The sequence below is a fragment of the Lipotes vexillifer genome, unplaced genomic scaffold, assembly GCF_000442215.2.
Source record: "Lipotes vexillifer unplaced genomic scaffold, Lipotes_vexillifer_v1.1 scaffold84, whole genome shotgun sequence".
Lineage (NCBI taxonomy): Eukaryota > Metazoa > Chordata > Mammalia > Artiodactyla > Lipotidae > Lipotes > Lipotes vexillifer.
This window is the reverse complement of record NW_006783414.1, coordinates 328,474-348,174: the sequence shown is the minus strand read 5'-3', so window position 1 is coordinate 348,174 and position 19,701 is coordinate 328,474. Positions and strand designations below refer to the sequence as shown.

General features: G+C 49.6%; 1 protein-coding gene across 1 annotated transcript in view; it reads right to left on the bottom strand.

Moving 5' to 3' along the window:
* Nucleotides 1–13,792: 13,792 nt before the first annotated feature.
* SACK1A (scaffolding CK1 anchoring protein A) overlaps nucleotides 13,793–19,701 on the bottom strand; it is a 21,180-nt gene continuing 15,271 nt past the window's right edge. Inside the window, exon 4 of the mRNA XM_007456034.1 lies at nucleotides 13,793–14,327. Within this exon, the coding sequence (XP_007456096.1) occupies nucleotides 13,793–14,327 (535 nt within the window). The remainder of the gene's footprint in view (nucleotides 14,328–19,701) is intronic.

The following is a 19,701-nucleotide window of genomic DNA, read 5'->3' as shown; positions in this document are numbered from 1 at the left end:
AGAGTGTACGTGCAGTGGGGTGCGTTATAGGAGAGGAACCCTGAGCTTAAGAGACGCAGATCCTTTATAACGAACAGTAAGCAGGCTTGCCCTGTGCTCCAAGGGAGAACACTCTCTCTTTTTTAAGGGTGTTTGCTTTGCAAGCATTGTTGAGAAGATAGTCTGGAATGAAGGGCTGTAAGTGCCTTGCCCACAAGATGTACAGAAACACGAGACCCATGGAGCTCTGTCTCAGGTGATTATCCTCTCCTTTCAGCCACACAGATTATAATCAGTAAAACATCATCTTCAAATGTAGAAGGCTTATTTGAATTATCCGGAGTGGAAGAGCTCCCTTATGAGAAGTGAAATTTAGTAATAGACCAAAAACTTCATCAAGTGTTGTCCCACATAACTTTTTTTTTCCCCCATGGCTAATATTTTCTCTAAAAATGTTTATGGGCTTCCCTGGTGGCACAGTGGATAAGAATCCACCTGCCAGTGCAGGGGACACGGGTTCAAGCCCTGGCCTGGGAAGATCCCACATGCCGCTGGGCAACTAAGCCCGTGTGCCACAACTACTGAGCCTGCGCTCTAGAGCCTGTGAGCCACAACTACTGAGCCCACGTGCCACAGCTGTTGGGCCCCGTGCGCCTAGAGCCCGTGCTCCGCAACAACAGAAGCCACCGCAATGAGAAGCCCACACACTGCAACGAAGAGTAGCCCCCGTTCGCCACAACTAGAGAAAGCCACACACAGCAACGAAGAACCAAAAAGCAGCCAAAAGTAAATAAATAAAACTAAATTAAAATGTTTATGCCTTTGTAAATTATTATAATTACATTTCAATGTTATATTCTTTTTTTTAACATCTTTATTGGAGTATAATTGCTTTACAGTGGTGTGTTACTTTCTGCTTTATAACAAACTGAATCAGCTATACATATATATATATATATACCCATATCTCCTCCCTCTTGCGTCTCCCTCCCACCCTCCCTATCCCACCCCTCTAGGTGGTCACAAAGCACTGAGCTGATCTCCCTGTGCTCTGCAGCTGCTTCCCACTAGCTAGCTATTTTACATTTGGTAGTGTATATATGTCCATGCCACCCTCTCACTTTGTCCCAGCTTACCCTTCCCCCTCCCTGTGTCCTCAAGTCCATTCTCTACATCTGTGTCTTTATTCCTGTCCTGCCCCTGCATTCTTCAGAAACATTTTTTTTTAGATACTATATATATGTGTTAGCACATGGTATTTATTTTTCTCTTTCTGACTTACTTCACTCTTTATGACAGTCTCTAGGTCCATCCACCTCACTACAAATAACTCAATTTCGTTTCTTTTTATGGCTGAGTAATATTCCATTGTGTATATGTGCCACATCTTTCTCCACTCATCTGTCGATGGACACTTAGGTTGCCTCCATGTCCTGGCTATTGTAAATAGAGCTGCAGTGAACATTGTGGTACATGACTCTCTTTGAATTATGGTTTTCTCAGGGTATATGCCCAGTAGTCCCACACAGCTTTTAATTTTTTTTTCTCAGTAGAGGGAAGAAAATTCCAGCCCTGGGCAAAAAGGTGAAGTCATCAGGATTTCCCATCCACTTCACCAGCTCGTTTCTCCCTTTCCCAGGCCCCTTCCCAGAACAGACGAAGGTCTGGTTTTGTTTATAGTTTGAGACTCTCAGTATGAGTGAGAACATGACTAGTAATTGCAGGTTTAGTCGTTTATCTCTAATGTGAAACCAAAGACTTTGTATATTTAACAGGCATTTCAATTTTTAGGAACCATTAAAAAGTATGGAAACCCCTTCACTGCTCCCCACTGCCCCCCATCCCCTTCATTGAGTCATTAATAATCACTTACTGGGTCCTGTTAGGGGACAGGCATTGTGTGGTTGCCATGGAGACACTGGTTACTGTGGAGTTTATGGTCTGGTTGTGGGTGGCCTACAGGATAGAGCCCAAAGGGACCGTGGTTGCCAAGCCCTTCACGACACAGCCTTTGGCTCCCAGGGGCTTCTCGACTTTCCCCGTTCCCAACCTTTGAATGTGCCCTATTTGTCACCTTTAAGCTTTCAGGCCAGCAACTCAGCCTGGAACCTCTCCCCACCCACTGCCCTCACGTGGCTAATTCATATTCAGCTCACAGGCCTCCGCCTGATTTCAGCTTCCAGAAGTCTTGATCTCCGAGTGGTGGTAGGTTTCGCGCTGTGCTCCTTCCCTGCTCTTTGACCCCTGTATTGGCCCTTACTATGCTGTCTTGTCATAGCCTGTTTGTTTTCCATGAGACGCTTTAAACTTTGTAAAATCAGGGATTAGGACTGTCTTGTTCATATTTGTATCCCGAGGGCAGAACGCCTGGCATCTCGCCAGATGTTTGTGGAGAAGAATCCCTGAATTAACCGGCCAGCATCTTCGTTTGCACAAAAGGTTAATACCCCAGAGGTCCGACAGTGCTGAGGCAGTCCGCTCAGAAACGTTGCCCATTTCTCTTTCTGTAGCTGAAAGCCCTTCCGTTCATCTCGGCCTCCTGGATATGCCCTTTTCCCTCGTAGCTTCTCTAGGTTTCCCGTCTCATCCTAGTCCCCTTCTAACTTTGCCCAGACTTCTAGCTTGCAGCCCCTTGGCTTTCCTCCCAGACCCACTATCAACGCTGTCCTGCACCGCTGAGTGGTCTCCGTGGATCTGCCCACACCCTTACTCCTGCCGCACCTCACTCTCCTGGCAGCAGCGCGTCCACCCACGTGAGAACCCAGCCTCCTGTACCCCGGTACCCGAGCTGTAACGCAGGGCAGGAAAGGGAAACCCAGGAAGCCTGGGCATCTCTGGGTGTCATCACACACAAGTCATCTTGATCATTTCCAGCACAGATGGTGAAGGTAATTAACTGAGCAATGATTATGGTAAAGACATCTTGAGCCTGCCTCCTAACCCCACCCTCTTGTTGATGAATGAATCACTCAGAAGGTGAGCAAATGTGAGGCACAGAGATGTCTGTCTGCCCTCCAGTCGGGGGGGGGGGGGGGGTGGGGTGGGACCCAAGGGCAGTTCTTGCCTCTCGTGACTCAAAAGGCCTGTCTTCAGTGTTTTCTCCCAAGGTGGGGTGGCCATGCCCAGAATTTGAGCTGGTCAGAGTCCTTTGTCTCTTACATGCTTACACCCCTGCAATCTTATACTGTAGCCGAAGAGATATTATACAAATAAAGATTGCTCTCAGAGCCCTTCAGTGATTTCCCCTGAGGCCTGGGAGACCCCGTGTGGTCTGGCCCTGGCCCACTTCACCCCAGCTCACTCTGGTTTCTTCTCATGTCTTTGAATTCGGCAAGTGTCCTCCCACCCAAGCCCTATGCCCATCCAGTTACCTTTGCTTGGAACACTCCTCCCTGTGGTCCCTCAACCCTGCCATAAACTTGCCCTTCCTACAGATCCCAGCACAAAGGTCACTCTCAGACAAGATGATTCTGAGTCCAGACTTGCTCAGGTCCCCCTTTAAATGTTGTCAGAGCGCCTGCTTTTTTATTCCCCCCACAAGGTGCTTAATGGAATCGTAATTGAATATTCTTTGTATGAATCCTCCTTGCTACATCATAAGCTCCAGGACTGTGTCTCTGCTTTGCCCCTTCATGGCGGAGCTCAGCTTCCTGGACATGCCGTGACTTCTGCCCAGTGCTGCTTTGCTGGAGCCCCAGGCACTTGAGACGGCCTGAAGCCCGGTGAGCCAGCAGCCAGTCGGCACAGAGCTCCACTGCCAGCGCCACAGGTGCCCCCACCTGTCTGTGAGGTACCACGTTTCAACAAAGATGGGCTTCATTTTAGGAAAACCTAGGGTAGAAATCTCTATGAAACAAATCCAAGGCCGCTGTTTATAAAAATGATTATTTTAAATAGCAGCTTTCTAGTGCTTTTGAAATTTCATCTATAAAAATAGTTTATACACGATTTTCCAAGGTCTTAATCATGAAAACAAACAAGCAAACAAAAACCAGAGGGGATTATACAAAAGAATCCAAAGCTCGAGAAACAATGGTCCTGATGAGTCGCAGCCTAGGGCTGCTCCAATCCTGTCTTTGTGATCAAAGTGTCTCCACCAGGTGACTTTGCTAATGAGGTCAGAGAAATAGGACAGGCATTTGTCTGCTTGGGGCCTACTCTTCCTTATCCTTTCCTCCTTCCTTGGCACAGAATGACTTGGTCACCTAAAACTTTCATGTGTCTGCTCAGCCCTTGAGCTGATGACCACCCTGCCCCCCATCTCTGGGATTTCTGGGAACCTCGCAGCCATATTTGTCTTCACTGACCCTAATGATGGGAGAGAGGAAGCAGGGTTTACCTGACCTAAGCTGAGCTAGTCAGAATCTCCCCTAGAGATGTAGAAATGAGTCTTCTCATGTCTGAAGCTGGGTCAAAACTGGGGGGTGGCTGTGTTTGCCAAATGGACTGGGGGATAGAGCAGGTCTGCAGAAAGAGGATGAAAGAGATGCCCAGAAAGGGGCAGAGGGACAGTCTCTGCTCTGCTGCCTCCTGATTCCAGGCCCTTCCTGTTCTGTAGGCCCAGCTACAGTCTTGGCTGAGGCCTCCACGAAACCTGGAGTGTGGTAGGCGGAATAATGGCTCCTGAAGATGTCCTGGTCCCCCAGGGTGTCCCAACCTGTGAATATGTTAGGTTACAATGCAAAGAGGAATTAAGGTTGCTTATCAACTGACCTTAAAATAGAGAGTATTACCCAGGTGAGCCCAGTGTAGTCACTGAGATCTTAGCAAATGGAAGATGGAGTGTATTAGGACTTGCCAGAGAAACAGACCCAATAGGTCTGATACAGATACATGTGAGAGGGGATTTAGTATAGGAATTAGCTCAAGTGGTTATGGAGGCCAAGAAGTCCCACGAGCTGCCTTCTGCAAGCTGGAGAACGGGGAAAACCAATGATACCATTCAGTTGAAGTCTGAAGGCCTGAAAATCAGGGGGCTGATGGTATAAGTCTTGATCTGAGTCCAAAAGCCGGAGATCCAGGAGTGCTTGATGTCCATGGGCAGAAGGTAGATGTCCCAGCTCAAGCAGAGAGTGCAAATTCATCCTCCCTCTGCCTTTTTGTTCCATTCAAGCCTTTGACAAATGGATGGTTCCCACCTGCACTGGGGAGAGTGATCTTAATTCACCAGCTCAAATGCTAATCTCCTGCAGAAACACTCTCAAAACACACCCAGAATAATGTTTTAGCAGTTATCTGGGCATCCCTTAGCCAGTCAAGTTGACATAAAATTACCCATCACATGGAGGCAGAAGGAGAGGGTCAGGGTCAGAGAGATGCTGTGCGGCTGGCTTTGGAGATGGAGGAAGAGGCCGTGGGCCAAGGAGTGCAGGCGGCCTGTAGAAGTTAGAAAAGGCAAGGAAACAGATTCTCTCCTAGGGTGTCCAGGGGGGAACACAGCCCGGCTGACACCTTAATTTTAGTCCAGTGAAACCAATGTGGGAATTCTGAACTAGAAACTATAAGGTGATACATTTGTGTTGTTTTATGCCATGATGTTTGTGGTCATTTGTTATAGCCGCCATCGGAAACCAATATACAAAGTAACCTACCCATAACTTAAGATTGCTTGAGCTAGTTTCAGTTTCTGCTACTTGCAACCAAAGAATCTTGGTATGGACCACTTGGGTCCTTTCAGTCTTGGTTTTAGAATAAGACATTGTGTCTCAGAAGGCTATTTCTTTTTTAAATGACATTCGTTTGTAAAACCTTGATAGAGCATTGCTGTAGGAGATATCAAAGATAAGACACAACACCTATTTTCTTTTTGTTTTTTTAGAATTTATTTTAGCCATCACCTTTCTCCAGAATACTTCCTGTCTCTAAGTCTCAGTTTGGATCCCTTTCTACGTGCCCCCTTAGTACCCTGTGCTTACCTGTGACATTCCACCTGTGACACGTTTAACTTTTCTGCCCTTTTCATTAGGCAGTGAGCTACATGAGGATAGTGACAATGTCTCCTTTCTTTCCGAATCATCAAACATAGCCCTTGATACATAATCAACCCAGGGCAAAAGCTGAATGATTTTACTGACAGTAAGGCAATCTCTATAGAAGCTGGAGGGAAATGAGACTTTGAATGGAATCCCTAGAGAGAAGGACCACAGAATTGCTTTGTCCTAAACAAAAGGTGCAAAAGTTTTCCTACTCAGGTGTGATCCACAGGTGAGAGAGAGATTGTAAGTAAAGAGTCTAAGCTTTGCTGTGAACAAAGACTGCTGGGTGTGCTAGAGAACAGTAAGGTTGACAGAGAACCAAGGACTTAAGGTCGTTTCTCATGCTTTGCATGGCTAAAGGGGATCAGTTTTCTCCTAGTAACTGAGGTTTTTTGTTTTTGTTTTTTTAAAAAAACAAAGTTTCAGAATATCATTGATCTGTTCTTATAACTGGTGTTAGTCTTCAGAATTGGAATGACTTGAATCAAATGGTAAGGACTTCATTTCTGATTTCATTAGTAATTACCAGGAATTCATAATTCTGTCTCTGGCAAGTCATCTAATAGAGCCCAAGTTTGTGGAAGGGCCTTGGCTTGGTATCATGGACTGAAAAAGCTTGAGAAATTCATCATTTTTTAAAAATTTTATTTATTTTTTTATACAGCAGGTTCTTATTAGTTATCCATTTTATACATGTTAGACAAGACCTATTTCCAAGGAGTTTCCATCTCTAGTAGACGTAATAGGACATCCACATAAGTGGCAAATAAGGGTCAGGAGGGAGGACTTGACAGCACAGGAGTGCAGAGGAAGGGGGTTTTCACGAAGGCGGTAACATCTGAGCTGGACCTGGTGAGGGGGTGGTTTGTAGCAGACTCGGCAGAGAATGGAAGGCAGGCCTGCGAGGTTTCGCAGTCGAGGGATAAGAGCAGCCAAGGCCTGGAGGACATGAAGCCTGGTCATCCAGGTTAGCAGGTGTGAAGGGATGTGGTGGGTAATGAGGCTGGGCGGGTAAACCGGTGTCAAATTATGGATGATCTTGAGTGCCTGGTAGGGAACTTGACTTGGTGTGGGATATACTGAGCTATGAAAAGTCTCTGAGCCCAGGAATGGCTGGTTTAGGGTTGTGCTTTAAGCCGATAAATCTGGTTTCACTTTCTACATGTTAAACAACATTTCAGCTTCGTGCAATATGTGTTTTCTGGGTCTAGGAGATACGAGCACTAACGTGGAGGGTGGAGGTGAACTCAAGTCACTGAGAGCTCCCAACGCTTTGGGGAATTCACACTGTTGCAGAGTTTGTTACCCTGAAGGGCTTTCCCACCTGGAAAAGGCCAAACTCTTGACAGCTTTGCCCACTGCCCCTCCTGCCTTGTGCACAGGTGAGTCCTCCTTACTTTCAGGTCTCAGCTCCGTCTCTCCTTCCGCCTTCATTCCCTTGTAGACCCAGCAAACCACCGATCAGGGAACTGCAAACGCTGGAGGCAGGGAGGCTCTTGGCACCATCACATAAGCCCTCTGGGAGCTGGGACACGGCTGTTTCCACCCATGCGGGCTGCCCAGCCCCTGGCATACTGGGGGACAGGGTTGGGGGCAAGTGTGTTGTTAAATATATGAGTTCAGGCCCTTTGGGAATAGAAGTCAGGGCTGGCCTCCAAGGACAGGGGATAGAATCATTCAGCCAGGGGACTCTGAACTGGATGCTGCTTCATACCGTGGCCACAGGGTGGGCTCCCAGAGCAGCAGTGCTGGCGCGCCTCTCATAGGAGCTGCTCTGGGAGGACAGCACAGCTGTGGGCGTTGGGGGGAAAAATCGGGGAGCCGGCCCTGGGGCCTTTCCACTTTAGGGCCGCTGTTCTCGAAGAGCAGCCGGCCACCAGAAGCAAGCGCTGGCTCTGCTGGTATAGAGAGGCAGTTTGTATCGAGAAGGGCCATCTCCGGAGGCCGAGCTGAGGTGACACAGGTGCCCGCTGTCCTGCAGCGCAGCCGGGGAGCGTGTGGGGGCAGAGGGCGAGCAGCTGCAGGTGGGTGTACAGAGCCGGGGCTCCTCTGGCCACGTGGGCCGACACGGGAGGCCTGTCTCTTATGCCTGCACTGTGTCCCCCTAAAAGACATACGTTGAAGCCCTAACCCAGTACCTCAGAATATGACCGTATTAGGAGATAAGACCTTTAAGCTCCTGGCACCAAAATCTGTATTAGTCAGGATTCTCCAGAGAAACAGAACCAATAGGATGTGTGTATCTATAGCTGTATCTGTGTCTGCATCTCTGTGTCTATATTATCTGTCTATATCTATAGCTACTTATGTACAGAGAGATTTATTATGAGTAATTGGCTCACACAGTTGTGGAAGCTGTCAAGTTCCAAGACCTACAGGTTGAGTCGGCAAGTTGGAGACCCAGGAGAGCCAGTGGTCTAGTTCCAAAGACCAGCAGGTTCAAGCCCCAGGAAGAGCCAGTGTTTCAGTTTGAGTCTGATGGCAGGAAAAACCTATGTCCCAGTTCGAAGGCAGTCAGGCAGGAAGAACTCTCTCTTACCTGGGGGAGAGTCAGCCTTTTTGTTGTCAGGTCTTCAGCTGATTGGGGAGGCCTACCCGCGTTCACAAGGGCAATCTGCTTTACTTACACTACCATTTAAAATGTTTATCTCATCCAAAATCACCCGCACAGAAACACCCAGAACAATGTTCGGCCAAATACATGGGCACCCCATGGTCCAGTCAAGTTGACACATAAAATAAGCCATCAAAAGTCCATACTTTGTCAACTTCATCTCCTTAAATTCGTAATCCAATTTGACTGGTGTCCTTATAAGGAAAAGAAATTTGAACACACACAAAAGGACACTAGGGGGCTTCCCTGGTGGCACAGTGGTTGAGAGTCCGCCTGCCGATGCAGGGGACGCAGGTTTGTGCCCCGGTGCGGGAAGATCCCACATGCCCCGGAGCGGCTGGGCCCGTGAGCCATGGCCGCTGAGCCTGCATGTCCGGAGCCTGTGCTCCGCAACGGGAGAGGCCACAGCAGTGAGAGGCCCGCATACTGCAAAAAAAAAAAAAAACAAAAAAAGGCACTAGGGATGCATATGGACAGAGGAAAGACTACGTAAGCACACAGCAAGAGGATGGCCATCTGCGGGCCAAGGAGAGAGGCCTCAGGAGAAACCAGTCCTGCTGACACCTTGATCCCGGACTTCAGCCTCCACAACTGTGAGAATATAAACGTCTGCTTTTTAAGTCACCGAGTCCATGGTATCTTGTTACGGCAGCCCTGGCAAATAAATACACTCTCTTCCAAACAAGGGATGTTCCCATCCCCTGAGAGGACTTCTTACTCATTTCTTTTTCTCTCAGATACCTTCTATGCTTATGACCTTTTGCTATAGATTGCATGTTTGTGTCCTCCCAAAATTCTCATGTTGAAACATAATCCCCAAGGTGATGGTGTTAGGAGGCAGGGCCTTTGAGAGGCGATTAAGTCATGAGCATGGAGCCCTCATTATTAGGATTTGTTCTCTTAGAAAAGAGGCCCCAGAGGGCTAGGTTTTCCCTTCCACCATGTGAGGACACAGTGAGAGGTGACCACCTGCAAACCAGGAAGAGGGCCTTCCCCAGAGCCCAACCATGCCGGCACCCTGATCTTGGAGTCCCAGCCTCCAGAACTGTGAGAAATGTCTGTGGTTCATAAGCCACCCAGTCTTTGGTATTTTGTTATAGCAGCCCCAATGGACAGGTCCTCACCATTTCTGAAAAGTCAGGGGAGAGGCCTGGCTTGTGAGCTTCAGGATCACAGGGAAAATGAGGTTCAGAGAGCTTGGGGCTTCCTCATTAGCAACCATTTCAGTGGATGGGTCTAGAAACTCTGTTCTCAGAGCCCAACCCACCAGCCTAGAAGGTGTCTGTGTGAATTTGCCTGGCGCGGTGAGCATGCAGTGGAGGAAGGTGGCCTTGGCAAGCACACTTATGAGAGCTGGATTCCACCCTCCCCTCACGTTTGGCCTTGTGCACACACTGCAGCCTCATGCTGTGCCACCTCCTCTGGGCCTCTCTGTCCACTCAGCCTGGCACATCATCGTGTGGACACCCTCACTCACCACACCCTGCAGAGGAGTGAAGCATGGAGCCCCTGGGAGGCAGCATGTCTATCTCAGTGGATATGCAGTGAGCAACCAGGAAAAAAGGTCGTTTATACTCGTACATGTGTCTGCGATATTTACATTCTCTGATGACAGTTTTTCTGACACAAATATGCTCTTCAGGAGGAAGCTGACAAAATGAGTGACAGTTTCTCTGTGTCCAACAGCTTTTTGTACCGAGTCCAGAAAATGAAGCACGTGAAGATGCGGCTGTGGCACTTCTAGGCCAGGCCAGCAGGGCCAGCAGAGTAGAGGCAGGGAGCCCAGGTCAAGGTGAGGGCGAGTACAGGTCATCCTGGGGTGTCTGAATGTTTGACCCCCTCAGGAGCAAAGCTCCTTGACCAGTCAGTTAGCATCCATTGTGTGTGGGACCATCCATGGGGGGCCTGCAAAGATGCCCTCGGCCTCTTACAATACAGATAGGGAGATCTGGTGAGGACCAAATGAATGCCACAGATCATTTCTAGGAGAGGGAGGCCTGGGGGGAAGGGATGATCATTCCAATCAACACCCCAGTCCTGGCTGATAACCCTACAGGTGGGTAATAGGATCCCTGATCCCTGGTTGGGGCCGGTGTTTCTACCGTGTCCCCCCCTGAACATGACCATCATACAATTTCTTTCATTCTCTTATGTTGTTTTTTGGGGGGCAGCGCCTCGCGCAGCTTGTGGGATCTTAGTTCCCCAACCAGGGATCGAACCCGGGCCCTCGGCAGTGAGAGTGCAGAGTCCTCGCCATTGGACCACCAAGGAATTCCCATTCTCTCATGTTTTTCATGGTGGTGGTTCTCGCGGGTGCCGCCCCCAGCTGACTCTGGCATTCTCCAGGACAGATGCGAGGCTGGGTCTCTTTGCCTGTTGCTGAAATTTGTTTGGCACATGGTGGGCACTCCACTGCTGTCGTTGAATTTCACACTGTAGGAGAGACTCTGTACGTCTCAGGATGGCCCCCAGCAAGCAGGCCTGCCAAGGCAGTTGCAGGTGTGAGTCCCGCCTGGAGCAGAATTAAAGCTGGGGCAAAACTGGGTTTGGGAGGATTGGAAACTTGGATAAGGACTTGCTTTGGCTTTCAAGCACTGCCTTGCCAGGTGTGTAAAAGCCACGTAGTCCCCTGGTGGAAATGGTGTTTTGGGACAAGAGCGCAAGGCTGGGGACCCTGGAGAGTCCAGTCCCACAAAGGAAAGGCCCAGCCTCACATCAGTGGGTCCCGAGATTTTCTCAGTCAGGCTAGGCTGGATCATGGTGCAGTAAGAAACAGCCCCAACTCTCAGTGGCTTCAACAGCAAAAGTTTATTTCTTGCTCATACCACTTAGCCACTGCAGGTCAGTGCGGTAGGCATGTCCTGTTCTTTGTAGTCTCTTAGAAACCTGGGCTGGTGAAAGGGGCTCCATCTTGAGGTAAGGCCATCTGCACCCAAGTGCTTAAAAGCCTGGAAGCAGTCCTCAACACTTCAGCTCGCATTCCACTGGCCAAAGCAAACCAAACCTAACTTCCCGGCCGGCTGGGATCACGAGGAAGTGACAAGGTGCTCAGAGGAGGAAAAACAGTACTCGCAAACCCCTAAGATGACTGCAGAGGGGAAACTGGCCGGTGGAGGAGGAGGGCTTGTTCTGGCTGCAGACCCCCTCTCCACCCAGACTGAGCCGGACGCGGGGGCAGAACCCACCCGTGGAACTCTTGGCACCCCAGTAAGCTTTACCTTCCCAAAGCTTTCTCGTCAGTCTGTGAAATCAAGCTTAGGACACTCCACAGCCCTGGTCATTCTAACCTCAAGACGGCGGTCATCAGGACCAGGGTTTAAAAAACCTTCAGGAGGGGCTTCCCTGGTGGTGCAGTGGTTAAGAACCCGCCTGCCAATGCAGGGGACACGGGTTCGAGCCCTGGTCTGGGAAGATCCCACATGCCGCGGAGCAACTAAGCCCGTGCGCCACAACTGCTGAGCCTGCGCTCTGAAGCCCGCGAGCCACCACTGCTGAAGCCAACGTGCTGCAACTACTGAAGCCCACACGCCTAGAGCCCGTGCTCCGCAGCAAGAGAAGCCACCGCATGAGAAGCCTGCACACCGCAACAAAGAGTAGCCCCCGCTCGCTGCAACTAGAGAAAGCTCACATGCAGCAACAAAGACCCAAGGCAGCCAAAAATAAATAAATAAATGGATTTATTTAAAAAAAAAAAAAAACCTTCAGTAGCCAAAGGGCTTTTGGTGTTATTGGATTTTCAGGAACTAAGGAAGAAAAAGGTGAAGTGAGGACAGAAACACAGTTTAAAACAAAAGCAAAGATGCCTCTGCCTCTGCCTCTGCCAGGAGTGTTGGACAAATACAAACAGGGCTGGGCTGCAGGGAGATGCCCTCTGCAGAGCGCGACTCGGGATGCCATGTGCGTCAGGATTCAGAGGCCACCAGGAGGAAGGATTGTCCCTCCAGCCTCCGCAGCAAAGGCAAAACTTCTGAGCCGGAGAAGGGCAACAGGAAGACATTTTCTGAGACGACTTGGTGGCGGGAGAGGACATGGAAACCGAAAGACGTGTGTGGGGCTTTTGCCCCTGCTTCTCTTGGACTGAAACAGCCCGAGTCGCATCCCTCGCCCCAGCCATACAGTCTTGTTCCTTAGGTCTTGGGTTACCTGTTGCTTCTCTGGGAAGTGTCCCCTGGCCTCCCAAGCTGGGCTGGCTGGCCCTCCTTTGTGCTCTCTCAGCATCCTGTGTTCTTTCTACCCCAGCAAGGCTGTGGCCTTAGCATCTGTTACCACCCCAGGAACAAACAGGACGTGCTGTGACTCTGAGAAGGAAAGAATGATGGGACTGGTGAGGGGCCTGGATCTGGAGGTAGCTGACTACGCCTGGGAGCTGCAAGGTCAATGCAGGGTCCTCATTGGTTGCTCAAGGCTTCCTGAAGCACCGCTGCAGGGCCATTCCCAGATCTGACAACTCAAACCCCTGGGATCCAGCCCAGACTCCAGGGGCCTCCAGGCCAGCCCAAGGCTCTTCAGAGCAAAAACCTGAGCTGCCAAACTGCCTTGTCCATCTCCATCCCCTAGATGCCTTGGTTTGCTCCACCCTTGGTGGCCACCCTTTCAACCAGCCACACACAACTTACGGTGGCAGGTTCTAGGGCCTCAGCCCTAATTCATTGGGCCAGGGATATACTCTAGTATTATGCTCTTCCAGGGAGGAGGAGTTTCCCTCCCCTCCCAGAAACATCTAGAATGTCCCCATACTTTCTCCTGAATCTGCCTCTCCAGAATCTCTGGGGAGCAGACCACCCCTGGGCACTGGGACACAGGAGTACCTTGGTCACACCCACCCCCTGCCTCTCAGTGCCTCAGTTTATCCATATGTAAAACTTGGGCTGCATCAGCCCCTTCTCACATTACAGAGATTTGGAAAATGTTAATATGAAAGCACTGGCTGCTCTTTGGAGAAAGGGGCTCTATTTTCATGATTTTGTCCTCTAGCTCCCTGCCCCCCACCTCCCTGGAAACTTCTGGAATGTGCTGCATAGGCCATACTAGAAAGGGGAACCCAGGGAAGTGTGGGGGTCAGCAAGCGAACGGTCTGAGGCCTGGGAACATTCAAACACAGGCAACGGTTTCGTCCAAGTGCCTTTAGTTCAAAGGGCCACTGGTTAAAGTAGGGTCCTTGAGCCAGAAAATCCAAGAATGCCCAGCTTTGGCCCTGGGGAGGTCAGCTGGAGGAAGGGACCCTTCAGAAATTCGGGGAGGCCTGTAGAAAGGGCCTCCAGGTGTGGGCCACCCTGGGCACCAGGCCAAGCTGCTCGACCTGCAGCCGCGTAGGCCTGTAGCCGTTGAGGTTGCTGTAGAGAGCAAACAGGCCATCATGGGGCCTCGGGGAGAAGTGGGCCTGTGAGGTCAGGGCCCTCCAAGGGCCATGATAGGGCTGGAACCTGGGGGCCAGAGGTGGGTTTGGGGCCAGGGGGCTGCCGGGCCCCGAGGACATGGACAGACTCCGGTTCTGGGGGTTGCTTCCTGTCGACAGGCTGCTGAAGGGGTTGGAGGACGTGCCGTTGCTGGTGGAGCAGCTACTGCCACTGAGGCGGCCGGGTCGGAGGCTGGGGGCTGCTCTGGGCTGGAGGGGTGCGGCCAGCCTGGGCGACTTGAGGCCCATCACGGGCTTGGAGGAGGCGTAGAGGTGGCAGAACTCCTCGTCAAACAGCTCCACCGCCTGGCCCGTGAACTTGGAGAGGATGTTCCTGTGCACATGCCCACAGAGCCAGGTGAAGCTGGAGGCGAGAGGAGAGAGAGTGAGGGCCGAGGATGGGGAGGCCTTGGGCACCCTGCGCCCGAAGGGCCACTAACGTGTGCCCACCGCTCCTCCGCACCGGCTGCTTCCACCCAGGCCCAAACCCTGGTTATCCCCTCCCGCAGATGGGAGAACTGAAGCTCAGAGACCAGCAAATGTTTGCAGGGGAGTAGTTAAGATGCAGAGTGAATCCGGGCCTCTGGTCAGTGTTCCCTCCTGGTGCGCTGATTATGGCCCCTTAGAAGATCCCTGTGGAGGCCCAAAGGGGCCGAGTGCCAGTGTCCCCAATTCTGTGCTGATGTGAGTCACCAGCTGCTGGGGCCTTAGAGGCTCCACCTGTGACAGGTGTGACACCTGCCTCTTCTAACCAAATAGGTTAGCAGTCTGGGGCTGCTCCTTGGAAGGAAGGGCTGTATTTCCATGAAAAGCTGAAGGGTGTAGCCCAGTTTTCAGGCAAATGGGCCAGAAGGGGTGCGAGTGGGGGGAAGACTCCTGTGCTCTTTGGGGGATGGAAAGGAGAACACAGGGGTGAGCCCACAGGACGGGAAAGATGCCGCACCAGTGGGCTTGCCCAGACACCCACGGGAGGCCGCCCTTGAGCAGAGGCCTTGGCCTTCCCTCCATGTACACGTTTTAAATGGAAACAAAATGTTCAAGGCATTTGTGTGTTACCTTTTATGATTCCCTAATTTAAACAGATTCCTTTCTATCTCTGATGGGAAACTCCCCTCATCACCCCACTCCCCACAAAAAAGCCTGGTGGCAGCACAGGAGACCCACCAAGAACATCATTTGTGAGATTCCTGGGTCCCTAATACTGTGGACCTAGGCGTGGGGAGCAATGGGGACAGCATGGTCAGAGGGGGACAGGGTCACTTGTGGGGGACAGAAAGGACCCAACCAATAGTCTCAGCCTCCAGCCCCCAGCCCCCAGCCACCAGCCCACGTGTCTTGCCACCAAAAGGCGGGCCCAGCTTCCGGAGTCCCCTGCTCTGTGAGGCAGGGCAGGGCAGGGCCCACGCAAGGCCGGAGCAATCCTGGGAAGAGCAGCGAGGCTTTGTTTAAACCTCACCTCCTGTCCAGGAGCCACCCACGCACCCCAGAGAGGTGAGCAGCTGATACCGTCCCTCTGGCCAACCAGGTGACGGGGAAGGCAGCAAACTGGGACAGCCAGACTCTTGGCTACACAAAGAAATCAATCGCCCTGTGTTCTTTGGAATCAGGCTAGATTAGAACAAGCAACTGCATGCTTTCTTAACAAAGCAGGTCTAGGGGAATTCCCTGGTGGTCCAGTGGTTGAGACACTCTGCACTTCCACTCCAGGGGTCACGGGTTCAATCCTTGGTCAGGGAACTAGGATCCCTCCTGCCACATGCCCCCCCCCAAAAAAAAGGCAGGTCCAAAGGTGCCCTGGCAGCGTTTCAGGCCCCCATGCACCCTCTGTGCCCCTGTGCCCCTTGCATATCCCTGCACCACCTGAGTGCCATCCCCTGACCCTGCTCGCTGCTCATGGGTTTCCCACCTCTACACCCCACGTGTCCATTCATCCTGTGCTCTAGCTTTTATACTTTCTTTTATCACCACCCATGGTAAAAATTACATTTTATTTTTATTGTTTTTTTGGCCCTTAAGTAGAGATAGTTGATTTAATCATAGTTTTTGGCTTAAGACCCACTCTCATCATTGATCTATTAATGGCCCATTTACATTTCTGCAGCTTTATTTTATTTTTTGGCCACACCAAGCAGCTTGTGGGATCTTAGTTCCCCGGCCAGGGATTGAACCCGGGCTCTTGGCAGTGAAAGTGCAGAATCCTAACCACTGGACCGCCAGGGAAATCCCTTTACTTAGTTATTTTAAATAATCTAATAAGCACCTATGAACCCATCACCTAAAATAAAAAGCTAGCATTGACAATAACCAGCATCTAATCACATGATCCCTCCTAGGAACCCATCCAGTTTCCCCCAAATAGAGGAAATCATCACCCAGAATCCTGTGTCATGGTTCCCAAACTTTCCTTTTTCTATAGTAAAAAAAAAAGTTTTCTATACTCTTGAAAGTACCATCAGCCCTCCATATACTCTAGTTCTGCATCCGACGATTCAACCAACCACAGAATGGAAAATATTCAGAAAAAAATTTTCCAGAAAGTTTCAAAAGGCAAGATTTGAATTTGCCCCATTGGCAGCTATTTACATAGTATTTACATTGTATTAGGTATTATAAGTAATCTAGAGATGATTTAAAGTATTCAGGAGGATATGGGTAAGTTATATGCAAATACTACACCATTTTATATAAGGCACTTGAGCATCCTCAGATTTTGGTATCTGTGGGGATGCTAGAACCAATCCCCCACAGATGCGGAGGAACAACTGTAAATATTTCTATTTTAGTTGTTTTTAACATATATCTTTGGGGATTAATCTTTGGGGATTTTTTTTCACTTAAACACTGCAGTTTATCCATGTTATCTCTTGTTGCTGTGCTTCACTTGTCTTTGACTGTTGTATGATATTCCACTGGGGGCTGTATCATGGTTTATTCACACATTCTCTCATTGAGAGGCATTTGGGCTGTTTCCATGGTTCTCCTGTTGTGACCAGTGCTTCTGTGAACACTCTTACACCTGTCTTCTAGTGTCCTGTGGACCCGTTTCTCTTGGAAATACACCTAGGAGTGGAATTGCTGGATAAAGCTAGGTGAATGTTCAGCTTTAGAGAAAATGCCATACTCTTTCCAAAGTCACTGTACCAATTTGCAATCCCATCAGCAGTGTAGAAATTTGTAAATGCCCTCTTTGTGCTGTCAGGCTTCTTACTGGCTGGCCAGAAGTTAGCTCAAGTTTTTTTGTAAGATGTTATGGAAAAACCTAAATGAACTTTTGGGCCAACCCAATTTTTTTTCTTTTTTTTTTTCTGAATAGGTATAAAATGGTTAACTCATTCTAGCTTTGATTTGCATTTTGCTGATCACTGAGGACGCTGAACATCTTTTCGTGTGTTTCCTCCCCGTGAAACACCTGCTCTCACCTCCCCCACCCCCACCCCACACTTCCATTGTGCTGTTTCTTTTGTGGTTTGTGGGAGTTCATTGTGATTCTCGACACTAATCTTGTCAGGGCATCATGAAAACCTGCTCCCAGTTTGTAACCTGACTTTTCACATTCTTTGAGCTGTGTTTGAGGGAACCAGAGTTCTTAATTGTAATACAGTCAGATTTAGCAATCTTTTATAGTTAATGCTTTTTTGTGTTCTGTTTAACACAGAGGCGGGGCTATGTTAAGATACCTAATCCTTATCCTAAGGTCTAAAAGACATTCGTCTATATTTTCTAAGAGTCTTAAAATTTGTTTTTGACATTTAAGTTCTTTGAATCTATTAGGAGGTGATTGTGTGTGTGTGCACTGCATGTGTGCGTGTGTATGTGTGAAGTAGGATCCAACTTTTCACGTGGAGAATTTTTTTTTTCCGGTTTCACCTTTCCCCACTGCTCTGACATGCCCTGTCGTGTGGGAGTCTGTGTCTGGGCTTTCTGCTTTGTTCCATTTGTCACTTTGTGTGTGTCCTTCACCCAATGCCACATTGTCTTGGTTACTGCAGCTCCATCTGCAAGGGCAGGTCCGCCCTGCCTGTTCTGCTTCAGACTCATCTTGGCTATTCTTGGAGAAATACATTTTACTGCTACACTGTAACCTACTCACATACACAGATACATACATAACCTCACAACAATCTCCAGAACATCCTTTACCTCAGTGTGCTCTGATTATTTTTGTTCTGTCCTATTTCATTTTTGAAGAATTCTGGGGATCATCCACTAAATCAATTTCATAGACAGGGATGCACAGTTTCAAAAGTTGTATTCCTCTAGCCATACTGGATGGCCAGGACCTAACATGAACATCCATTCATTCAACAAATATTTATGGTCTTGTATAAACATACCGGCACTGTATTACCTGTACTTCCTGCCAGGAAGCAATAGAAAAGAAAACAGACCCAGCTCAGGCCCCATGTCATCTTTCTTAAATCTTGGCTAAACAAGTTCACAGAAAAGGTCTCTAGGGAATGATCTGGAAGCTGCCTCCGGCAAGATGAGTTAGCAGGGTAAAGACAACAGGGTTGAGCTGTCCTGCAAAGGGAATAAACGGCAAGTGTAAAGACCCTGAGGCATGAAAGACCTGGGAGGAGGCCAGTGTAGCTGCAGCACAGAGGAGGGGAAGAAGAAACCTGCTAAGACAAGAGGCCGCGGTAAGAAGGTGGATTTTTCCCCCCCTAGGAGCAGTGCCATGCATCAAAGGTTTTTTTTTTTTTTTTTTTTTTTTATGCGGTACGTGGGCCTCTCACTGTTGTGGCCCATCGAAGGATTTTAAGGATGGAAGTGATTTGATCTTGTTTGTGTTTAAAACTCTTTCTGTTCCTGGTAAACCCAGGGTGGCAGCAGGGGTCAGGGCAGGAGTGGACTCAGGAGCCGGTTGGAAGGCCGTGCTGATATCATGCTGTCACTCATGCTGTTGCAGCTGCCTGATTTTGCACCTCACCCCCGCCCCAATCTTCATCCTCCAAGCCTCAGTCCAACCTCCTGGACCTGCCGGCAGAAGTGGGAGCTCCCTCCTGGCTGACCCCAGAGCACTTTCTTAGCTCATGCTGATCTTAGAGCACACACCATACCACACCCTGTGGTCATTCATCTACATTTCCTAAGGAGAGAGAGGAGTTCTGTGTCCCTAGCATGTGGCATAGCACCTGTGCTGGTGAGACCCTCAACAAGAGCTGAAATGTTGAAATGCACACCCTCCCCACTCCCACCCCCGCGGCTCAGCCAGAGAAATGGACAGAGCCCTTCAGTTTGGGAAAACTGTGTGCAACCAGAGGGAGGGGCCCAGAGACAGGTGGACTGAAAGGATGGGGTGAAGGCTTTTCTGATTGATTTTTTGTGTTTATTGGAAACAGCTCTAAGGGTCCCAGGGAAAAGGATCCTCTGAAAGGCTGGCAAACAGATCACCTTTGAATGTTGAGAGCAAAAACATTATAGTTGTCCTGCCCTCCCTCCAGAAGCTGGATTCTCCACAGTTCCCAGGAATGGCCCGGCATGTCTTCAAGGCCACTGCCACCCTCCTGGTACCTCCCATAGCAAGCCCCACCTACCCTCTCTGTGCCTCAGTTCCCATCTGTCATTTAGAAGAATAATGCCTCCCTCAAAATGTCACGAGCATTAAGGGACTTCCCTGGTGGTTCAGTGGTTAGGACTCTGCACTTCCACTGCAGGGGACATGGGTTTGCTCCCTGTTTGGGGAGCTAAGATCCCGCATGCCGTGTGGCAAGGCAAAAAAAAAAAAAAAAAAAAAA